Source organism: Polyodon spathula, chromosome 30 (assembly GCF_017654505.1).
Source record: "Polyodon spathula isolate WHYD16114869_AA chromosome 30, ASM1765450v1, whole genome shotgun sequence".
NCBI classification, from domain to species: domain Eukaryota; kingdom Metazoa; phylum Chordata; class Actinopteri; order Acipenseriformes; family Polyodontidae; genus Polyodon; species Polyodon spathula.
Window position 1 is genome coordinate 3,329,724 of NC_054563.1, and position 11,494 is coordinate 3,341,217.

Sequence of the window (11,494 nt, forward strand, 5' to 3'; positions counted from 1 at the left end):
TCTCTTTACCTGCCTCGCAACAGAACACAGGTGGAGTTAACCCCTTAATGTACACAAGAACATTCATTTTGCCCCCCCCTCATTTTAGTCTGACCCGTTCACTTAAAAGGATTAAAAACACTGGCAACATGAGAGTGTTCCATCACAGCTATTAGGGAACACCTCAATCCGTCCTGACCAGAACACCACCTGCCATTCAAGCAGAGACTGATGATGGTGGGTGGTGTGTTTGTGACATTAGTGAGTTAGACTGACCCACTACCAACCTACCCCCCTTTGCTTGTAATACAGTTCTCATTACATTTTAAAATTTTAAAAACCATTTTAAAATGGTTGTAGATAATCAAATAATTCAATAAATATTACAGGTTATGTACATCCATTCGCTACAAAGGTTTCAAATGTGCAGTTTTAAAAGAAAGCATGTATTTTCATGCCAAATCAATGGCTGCAGCAGCTGTCTGCACAGCACCGTTCATACACTTGTTTTTTTTTTTTAAACACCTTGCTATTTGAGTTGACTCCTTGTTCTTCATTTAGCAGGTCGAAAATAAAATTCATCTTGTTTTAGCTGCCAGGCAAGACTGATCCCTATCAGATCAGAGCTCTTTACAATTCTTGACAATACTGACCACACAGATTAGCTCTGCACTAATTCTTTTTTTTTTAATGGAACACATATATGCAAGTGTTAATGTTTAATTTCCATTTAGACACACTTAGTAACCACATAAGTCATTTCCGGTGACGGTTACCCCTGCTAACAGCCCTCTACATTAAATTATCCTATTCTGAATATTAATTAACTTCAAATGTGAGTTAGTCCCCAATGTACTGAGTTATTCCCAATGATTTAATGAATATAACCATTAAGTTCCACTGTGGTTTATAATTGAACTTATTATTGTTCCCACTGTAATCCTGGCTGCTATTTAGCCCCGTCATTCTGCAATCTGTCTCAGTGTCTTTGGATTCTGTTTTACAGAAACAAATGTGGGTGATACTAATTTAAACAACGAATTTGATTCAGATTGTCATGTATCTCATAAACATTTAGAAATGGATTTTAGTCCAGTTTCTTAGCTGTATGGTTCCCCTTGAAATCCATATTTTCACATATTAAACCCTTATTTTAATGGTAGAAAATACATATACTTTACAAGGCTTGTTTTGTTAACTTTGAATATTGGTGTCAATGGGCATTAAGTAATTTTAAATATTTTCAGCACAGTCCTGGAATTGACATTATTTTCATGTGTCCATATGATAAAGATGTATATATTTGAGCCTGCTTCACAAACAATATACATTACTGGGGCTGGGCAGTGCACTAACAAATGGCAGTTATGGCAATCGAGTTAAATTAAAGTTCAATCTCTCCTGCGTCCTGATTCATGTTTCTATCATTAACAGAATTCTGGCTTTGTTCTTTTTCATCGTTTACTTGATCATGTTATTTCTAATCACAAGCAGAAGAGATTTGTATCCACTGTTTTATCACCACTGATCTTAGCACAGTGCTAGGTAATTGCTGCAAGGTCTGGAAACAATAATTACAGGGCTGCAGAACAGAGGCACAGTACTGCCTGGGAGATAACTGTGTTTGTAGTTTTGAGTACAGATTTAATTGTGTCTCTGTGTTCATAGAATAATGGCAAATATCTGCGCAAATAAGTGCTTTTGAAATATAAATTCATAACATATACGAAAACAAATAACTGCAGTGAAGACACTACTGTATCTGTCACATGTCTCCTTTTTCGTATTTGCAAAAGCACATCAACAACACAGATAATAATATAATGGTGTAGTATAACACATCATTTGTGTGGTACTAGACAAACATGGTATTGTGGCTCATTTTATAGCACCTTCCCATGTGTGGAAAAGCAAAATCTACTGTTTAATATCCATATTTTAAAAAGCGTATGAGGAAACTGCAGCTTTAAATCAACAAATAGAAGGTGCAGTTATTCTAGTAAAATAAACATAGAAACACCACCTTGCATTATGCTTATTTGTACTTTGTACTAAATATTTTGAAAAATAACAGAATACATTTGTTTCTAAGATGTTTTTACTGATTAAAATAACTTTCTCTGAGTAAACTAAGATAGGCTATTCAAAAACGATCCATTGAGCTTCGAGTTTAAGATGGCTTGGGTTGAGTAGCCAAAAAACCTTGAAACTTCAAGGGGAAGTCAGCTATCATTGACCAAAATCTGCTAAGCCACAGATAGTTTCTTTTTACGCCATTCCTTTGCCATGACCTCTGTCCAATGTATATTTTAATTCCACCTGACCGTTCAAAAACACAAGCAGAGTTTCGATACAGCAATCTCCGGAGGGTATTTCATACTGGACTGGCATTCTGTCTAATTATTACTATTATCATAATCATTATTATTACTTTAATTGCATATGAGGGAAACAATACAGCTTCAACAAATACATGAAAAGTTGCACAACGGTAATTATTTTTAATTTGGAGGGTTACTCGCTAGAGTTTACACGCTAGTCTAGCGCGTAAATCCAACAAAATGGACGGAAATGCATCAAACTTTATTTTTTTGTTCGGATCAAGAACATTTGTGCGATAACCATTTTGTTAAACTCGTGGCGTCATTTCGTAGAGCTGTTTGCTCGCTGTAACCCAGTTTAGTGGAAACCTGTTTTTCCACGGTAAGACTTGTACTGTATTTTTGTGCGAAAAGTTCGCTAGAAATGTGTTCGTCTTGTTGACGGAAACACAGCTACGGATACCTCTGCATTGCTTCCTCGCAGTAACACTGTAACTTACCAGCGCTGCTTTCCACGTGGTTTACAGAAAAAACAAACAACTGTTTACAGCAGCCCTTGCTGTGCATATCATTAAACGAAGCACCACCCCATACAATCTCACTCAATATAATTCGCTGATAAACTTGCGGACGGAAGAACCCCGTCGTATCTGCTTGTTTATTATTGGTGTATCGTGTTGTCAGGTTGGGTCGCTGCCGGTGACGCTGTGTGAATGTATTTTGTGATAGGCACCTATCGCGTCAGTCAAGCCGGTCGTCTCATGCTCCCACCCTGAGCTGGCTCCCGAGCGAGCTGTTCCTCTGCGCCGGGCAGAGGGAGGCGAGGAGTGGGACGCTGTTGCTCGCAGTTTGCAAAGGATTTAAAAGGCTCTTGCATTTCAGCGCGGCGTCAATGCTGAGGCAGACACGATTGTAATAAAGATTATATAAAGAAAGCTGCTGTTTGACCTGCCGTGGAAGATATATTCGAGGCTGCTGAATGAAAAACAGCTTACATAGTTTCAGCTGGGTTTTTTTTTATTTTTTTTTATTATATATATATATCTGTATTTTTTTAAAATGTTGTTCGAAGAAAAGGAGACCCTCCATTGACTCAGTTCTGATGACTGTCGGATGCGTTGTGTTTTCTGCAGTAAGTCTGGATCACCGCACGCAACACACAGTACTCCCAGAAAACCGCACTGAACCGAGTGTCTTATAACTAGCTAAGTTTCAATTGTGCGACAGAAATGCTTTAGGTTTTGTCTTGAAAATAATTGTTGAACGGCGGCTGAAAATCAGAAAGCGACACTTAACTGCAGTTTACAAGATATTTTGTTCGCAAGAACATAAACTAAGTTGGCTTATTTTTATTTTCTGTCTGTAATTATATATATATATATATATATATATATATATATATATATATATATATATACACAATCTCCCCAAAGTTTGGAGATCCGACAGATAATATTTGCTACGATACCACAAAACAATAAGGACATGGACTGATACGGTAGTTGAAAGAACATGCTTGTTGTCTTCGTTTAGCTACATTTGTAAACGCAATAAGTCATCTCTAGCATTAACTAAATAGCTTATATAAATACACGCATGTGTGTGTACGAACTCGTTCGGTACATTAAGTGTTTTTTTTTTTCTATTTATTTTACTGTTCTGTTTATTTTCATCAGTAAAAAGTTAGCTATGTGTGCAAGTAAATTTAGAGGATTTATTTGTGTTTGTTAGTATTAAGAAGATGGCAACTGCACTTAGTGGACGGAACCCCGGGGGGCGTGGGCCGAACCCCCGAAAAGGAATGATTTCGGGCTTGTTTGATGCTATTCAGGACGCCGTGGGTCCACCAAAACAAGCGGTGGCAGACCGCCGCACCGTAGAGAAGACATGGAAACTGATGGATAAAGTGGTAAGTGCCAGATACACCCGTATTAACCGTGTCCTTTTTAACAGGATACATGGCAGGGATGAGAAGTGATCCAGAAAGTCTGCGCCACTGTGATGTACTCTCACTGGACCATTCTCCCTGTAGTACTAGTGTTTCAAGCAGGCAGCGATTGCTTCCAGCAAAACATAATTCGAGTTGGTTATGCTTTTTTCCTTAACTAAAAAGTCTCACCTCCAACCGAGGCCTCTGTACTGTTTTTCTTTTATATATGAGAAAAATTACAATAGTCTGAGCCGCCAGTTTTTATTTCCTCATGTTTCTTTGAATATGATTTCTGTTCATTCTAAGTTGGTCCATATATAATTCTAATCAATCACTTTATTTTATATAGCGCCTTTCATAGTGGGCCACCATCACAAAGCGATTTACAAGGTGCAGTAAATACAAGAAAATCCATAATAATATCCATATATAAATACATATTTGATAAATAACATAATCACCTATTCCCGATTTAACAACTCTTCCACTTCCCGTGTTAAAGAAACGTTTACGGTTAATTGACCAATGGGGGGGGGGGGGGGGGGGGGGGCGGCAAAGTAACGCAAGTTTGATTTGCACTGTTCTCTGCTCATGCGCGCAGCATCGCAAACCCATTTTAATTGCGATGTAGCAGCTACAGTGTGTGGCGCTAATTAAGGCTGATTTGGTGTTGATCTCTTGGTGACCGTTCAAGTACCGCTCCCATGATTTAGACAGTGATGGGTTAGGGTTATATTCTCCCAGTAGCTATACACTTTAAACCTCCTAACTCATCAAATTATCGGACTAGTAGAACCTGTTATTCATGTGAAAACCCTAGTTATGCAAAGATATCCTTAGCATGGTATCTTATTTTTTTTTTAACATTTTAAACTTTATTATAGAGTAGAAATGCATGCAAACATGATAATTTCATCCTGTTTTCAAGTGATGTTTGTTCCAATATAAAATGTTGTATCCTTGTATCTTTTTTTTTTTCACACAACACTGGAGCTCAGACCACTGCACACACATTGACCTTGGATGATCTTTTAAGATGATCAGCACTGCTTGTTAATCTTATCGATGGATCCCTTTTGCACAATAGCGTTAAGGAGGATGCTCCCCAATATCGTTTGTGCACAGTTGTCCTTCGCATCAGTTTATTGATGTGAAGTTCTCTAGAGCCAGAGATTTAGACTTTTTGAGGTATTTAATTGCAGTGATTTACCCAACAACATTTTAATATGTTTTGTTTATCTGTCTACAGGTGAGACTCTGCCAAAACCCCAAGCTGCAGCTGAAAAACAGCCCCCCTTACATTCTGGATATTTTGCCAGACACCTACCAGCACCTGAGGCTTGTACTGTGCAAGCATGAAGAGAATCAGAGACTGACTCAGTTAAGCGAGAACGAGTACTTTAAAATATACATCGACAGCTTGATAAAGAAATCGAAAAGGGCAATTCGACTCTTTAAAGAGGGCAAGGAGAGGATGTATGAGGAGCAGTCGCAGGACAGGTAGGAGGAATGGATACTTCACGTTTATCTGTTCAATCTGTTTTCCTGCTTATCTTTTTTTATTTGCTTTTCTTTGTTCGAGGGGTGAAATAAAAGCTGTACCGGTGATACATCAGGTCTACAGTTCTGTATTGAGAGATCGTGTAATTAAGACCATTTGTTTGGTTGTGCATGGATTTGTAACCTGGAATATTGGAAATGGAATGGGGCCGGGATTAGAATGTTGCTGTCATTTCACTGCAGCCCTTTTACTGCAGCTTATTCTGTTGGTCATATTAAATGGTGTTGTGTGCCAACAATGTAGTAAGAACAGTGAAGAATCTAATAATATACTGCACTCGCACCACCTTGTTCTGTTTCCCAGGCTATATACACTGTACTCACTTATGGGTTTTGATGCAGTGTCCAAACTCTGATCCAACACTTCTAGAAATGCAGGAGATAGGGGAAGAAATGTATTAATGGGGAATTGCAATACAAGAACATGAGAAAGTGTTTGTGTAACGTCCGGTTTCCAGTTTGATTATAGACAGCAGGTTTAACTTCAGTTTGATAGTGAAATCGCATGAGATTGAGTTTTATGGTGCAGGTGGAAACATGGCTTAGTGACACACATACACCTACAGTATTACATCTTTTAATATGACCTGTGAATAATTGGGGAACACCCCCTTAACATGGAGCACAGTTGTCAAATCAATGCTGAACTTTATTGATTTTATTGGTTTTATAAATGTGAATGCAGAATTTTATTGGTCAGGAGCTTAAAATGTCCATATTTAATCAACCGTCGGCATGCGTAGAAAAATCTGTTGAATACTGCTGCAGGTTGACAAAGCTGAAGGTAAAGTATTTGTCTGGGTGTGTGTTTGCTTCTATAGGTATGAAAGTTTATTTTTCTTCCAATCAGGATAGATGAGCAAAAATGTTATATTTTTATTATTAAAGAACCATTTGAAAAGGAAGGAGAAGCTGGTTTGGAAATATATATAATATTAGTTTGTTGTGCTGTGAGGAAGACATACAGGTCGAAACGCGTAAGCCATTGTTGTGTTAACTGTGGTTTTTAATATGTTCAAATAAAGACTTTTGCTTTTATTGAGAATTCCTTTGGGCTGCGGACTTAATTGAAACGGAAGTTGCTGTGTGTTTCTCCTTCAATTTTATTATTATTTTAATTGTGTGTGTGTGTATGTGTGTGTATGTATATGTATATATATATATGTATATATATATATATATATATATATATATATATATATATATATATGTATATATATATATATATATATATATGTATAGAGTATATATATATAAATATCAGATTATAAACATACTTTAACGTTCTTTATTGGTAGATTGTCAGACAAATATCAGATTATAAACATACTTTAACGTTCTTTATTGGTAGATTGTATGTTTTTTCACCAAAAGAGCATATTTCACGCATTATGAATTTTGAGTTTTTATTTAAGACTGTTGATAACTGACTGGTAACCAACATTGTTCCATACGGATGTGATTTTATCATGCCGCCTACAATATTCTCATGGCTTGTCGTTCTATGTTGTGACAGAGACCTTGCCCTTCTAAGTTCACATCATCATTTTCGGTAAGAAAAATTTCATTACTTGCTAGTCATTTTTAGAAACCCTGGTTTTCAAAATATTTGTTATGCCACCTACTTTAAATAGGCTCCTCTGTTTCATGTATTTAGAATAATCAATATCTTTTGCATAATGTGTGAAAAGCAAATTGAACTGAGATGTCAATTCTAAAAGTACCTGCTTGTTGCTAGTAGCAATATCAAAGCTTCGCTGTCCTTGTCATTTGTTACTAAAGGAAATAGTGGCCGTGACTGCTTTCTGTGCAAAAGGCCGGTCGTAGTTTGTCCTCCACTTAGAGGACAGAGTGCTCCTACAGTATGAATTAATGTATTTTTGGGAGACTTCGTATGCCTTCCACATTCTAATTGTAATTGAGTTAATATGGTTGTCACTGTGTATGAAGTATGGCTTTCTATATTCACCACAGATATTGGTTCCTGCTTCCTGAGGGGATATGAGAGGGTTCCTAATTCCTTTTGATCTTTATTTGCTAATTAAGTCTGTTTGTGACGTCCCCTCGACATTTCAACACAATTTGGTCTAAATCTCCAAAGATCTTGGGTGGGGGAGATGCATTTACCATAGTTCTAAAATTAGTCCAGTATGTGGAGGGACTTGTCACTGAATTTCTTTCATTACAGCATGAAAGACCGTGAGAAAGATTTGCTCAAACAATGTAGTAGTACTGAATATCTTGCATTTATAACTCCGGATGTAGTTACAATGCATTGTGTGTGTGTTTTCTATATACATAACCCTTCTTAAGCTGCGATTTGGCCATGCAGATCCCAGGGTAATAGGGGCTCTGTAGTAAACATGCCTGGAAAGACCAACCAACACCAACAAAAAAAACAGAAAAACACACACAAAGGTCCTGACCTAGGTAGGTTTGGTATTCTGGTACAGTGTATGGATTTGATTAGGGTAATCACCCTCATTTAAATGTGCACTGTCCACTGATTAACTAATCTTGCTTCATAAACTTGAATAAAACCTGATTTTTAATGTTACCTTAACGTATTGAATTGCATACCGCTTTGTACGTTTCTGTCTACTTTCCGTGAATTGAAAAATTTGATATTTCCAAATCTAACCTGAAACACTGGGTTTTGTATTTATTTTAATTTGCCTTGTCCTCGCTGCTTCCTCCAAGCTCATGTTCTTTTTTTCTGTGAATACAAGAGGGTGAACCTGTTGTTGACATTGGCCACTGACCCAGTAAAGCTCTTCACACGCTGCACTGCAGGAAGAAATTGAGTTAGGTTGGCACTGTCAACATTTAAAAGGAGATGGAGGGCACGGCATAAAAGCCTTTACTTGGGCTCATCCCCGTGAAAGAAAGTGTTTCCAGTCTCTTTGAATAGGAACAGAAGGTAAGGAATATGTTCGTCTAGCAGAATTCTATTGTAAGGATTGTCCTTTGCAATCCCCGGGGAGCGAGGAAGAGACTAATTTTATTTGATAAGCTCAGTCTCAGGAAACTCTGTGCACTTGGAGAATAGAAGCCTGTTTTATGCTCCCCCCTTTTTTTTTTAAAGCCGTCCTGCAGTGATGTACTGTATTCCTGCGCTCCCTCATTCCCTTAGACACTTACTCAGAAGGTTGGCAAGGTTGTGTGTGTTTTGTACTTTTAATGCATCACCATCAATTTAATATATTGACATTTAATGACAGATAGAAAGGAAGTCGGAGGGAAGGAGACAAATAGGCAGGATGACCACAGCGCATGTAGATTGAAATAGATGGACGTTATCTCAGTTTTCTGGGGGGGGGGATTCCCTAAGGAAAAGTGTGTGCAGATGGAAAGGAGGGGGGGGGGGGCTTAATTGCAGATAAGGTTGCTATCAATTCTATTCTGCAAACTGTCTAGCCTGGCTCGCTAAACCCTGTGGAGCTGCTTCAGGAGAATGAAACGTAGCTCCGTGAGGGTAGGGGGATTGAGGGATCTTTTACACTGTACAGTACCTGCATCTGTCTGGTAGACCTGCGTCATTCCTAGACATGAAAACAATGACTCGCTGGGTGCATGGTCTTTTCCTGCCGCTTTCTGTATCCCACAGTAGGGGATGATCCCAAACAAGAACAAAAAAAATCGGCACTTTCTGCACAGTGGAGACCTGAAACGAGACTTAGGATAAATAAAGGGATTCATACTGCTGTTTCAGTCTATGATAAAAAGCAAGCATTTAAGCTGCTTTATCAAAAATTTTCAGAGCACAGCATTTCTTGACAGTTCTGCACTGGACTTCTTTCCTTATAGGATTAGCAAAATATGATTTGTGTGTGTGTTTTTTTTTTTTTTTTTTGGATGGGGAAGGGGCGGATGTGCTGCTTTTCATTGTACAGTTGCTGCTGCGGTTATGGTCTCTCTAGATACACCTCGGTGAACATGTACAGAACTGTTTTCCTTTGTAGAAAACTGCCATGTTCAAATCCGTGTTATTTATACTGAGGTATTCCAAAGTTTCACCTAAGTAAGTATTTGTATTTTCTTAACTTGAAAAATACTGCAGTGCTTAGATTGTCCTCTCCTTTTGAATGTACCAGTATATCAGTTCCCTTGTTTAATGTCAAGACTGGTTTGAGGAAGAGGAATATGAACATGAAAGCAACCTAGGATTGTTGATCTTAATCATGCATAAACGGATGCACAGACTCATTCAACCAGGAAACCAGTTTGACCATTATCCGTTTCTTTCACTTGCCATGCAGTAGGCCAAGAGCCCCTTGGCATCAGTTTCTGTTGTCCTGCTTTTGAGGTGTCTCGCTCAGTTGAAGACTAGAAGTCATTCTGTTTGGAAAGTAGTTGTGTGGGTGGTGGGGGCAGACTTTACCAGAGAAAGAACAAATAACATAATGTTAAATGTAATGCAGTTCAATTTATTATACATTGTGTTTAATATTTTTCTGATGTTTTCATTAGGTTTAGAACACAGACAGCTACTAAATAGTGTGGCTTTTGAAACTGTAGCATTCAATTGCAGTGAGACGTGCTGAGTAATTGCAGTGGCTTAATGTCCTGTAAGGCTTTCATTTTACTGGAACGTATAGCCCCTATGGTTTTCTTAACCATTCAAAAATGAAGTTTTTGCTACAACAGCAAACCTCGGAGCAGCTTTTTCTTATTGTGCTTTGTTGAATGCTGGAGTAACTGGCTTACTTTTTTTTGTGGGTGAAAGGATCGCATGTGAACCGCAGGATTTCTCTGATTTGCGTCTTGCCACCTGGTTTCCAAATGGGATCACATGGAGGTCTGGATCCCCCCCCCCCCCCCCCCCCAATAACCACGAACAAAGAATGAGACCTTTTCAATACCCTGCGTGGGTAATAAAAGACTGCACATGAAAGCTGTTCTGCTTTCAGAGTGCTGCCCAATCCTATACATTCACATGTCTATTGAATTCCCATCCCCCTGCAGTCCAGGGTGTTGTTAAGACATGCAAAGAAGCCCTGCAGACCTTAACTAAACTTCTTTTTTGATGGTCTTTTTATTTTCCACCAGCCCTCGCTGATAAACTAATATCCTGTTTTGTGTTGTTTGTTTGTTCGTCAGATTGTTTGACTCCTTTTTCTTAAAACATAAATACTTGTATCCTGATCTTTAAGAACAGCTTATTGAAATAAATAAAGCTCACCAGGCGATGGCTAATTAAGACTGGCTGTGCATTTAATTACTTGCTGTTTTAAGTCAGATGCTGTGACATGCAGAAATCAACGTGTGCTGTGCAGCTAACTGCCTGGAGGTATATAGAAAAGTACTGCTCTGGGCAGCTTAACCATGCTTCGATCATTCGAAATTCAAGCGGTAGTTTGAGCTGCAGTGATGCCTACTGCCTTCTGAATGGACGACACATGGAGCTTGCAGTTTTAAAAAAAGAAACAATCTGTGCTTGAAGCTCTGGAAAGTTTATCGGTGGGATGTGGTGTGAGTTTTACTGGGGTTTACCCTTGATTTTTGAGAGATTTGAGACCCCACAATTCCTTAAGATGCCGGATGTTCAGTGAAGCTGGCGTCGCCTCCCCTGCTGGATTTAATAAGTTGAAATGCCTGCAGTATTTACTGCGGTAAAAAATAAAATAAAATCACGCCAGTGTGGGGGCACTTCAAATACTGGAGACAGCAGGGACTCCAATGCTTGGTAATTAAAAAGCATTTC

The 11,494-nt window shown here is 38.4% G+C and overlaps 1 protein-coding gene across 1 annotated transcript; it reads left to right on the forward strand.

Annotated features, from left to right (window-relative positions):
- The first annotated feature begins 3,089 nt into the window (after window positions 1-3,089).
- Window positions 3,090-5,750, forward strand: LOC121302771 (E3 ubiquitin-protein ligase CBL-B-B-like). The gene is made up of 3 exons (XM_041232959.1): window positions 3,090-3,432; window positions 4,032-4,209; window positions 5,480-5,750. Exons 2-3 carry the CDS (start codon window positions 4,042-4,044, stop codon window positions 5,732-5,734), a joined length of 423 nt encoding a protein of 140 aa, XP_041088893.1. The 5' UTR covers window positions 3,090-3,432; window positions 4,032-4,041; the 3' UTR covers window positions 5,735-5,750.
- The last annotated feature ends 5,744 nt before the right edge of the window (window positions 5,751-11,494 follow it).

Coding starts and splice junctions, on each gene's coding strand:
- LOC121302771 (XM_041232959.1), top strand. CDS start 4,042: ATGGCAACTGCACTTAGTGGACGGAACCCCGGGGGGCGTGGGCCGAAC. Junction 4,210..5,479: donor GGAAACTGATGGATAAAGTG/GTAAGTGCCAGA, acceptor ATCTGTCTACAG/GTGAGACTCTGCCAAAACCC.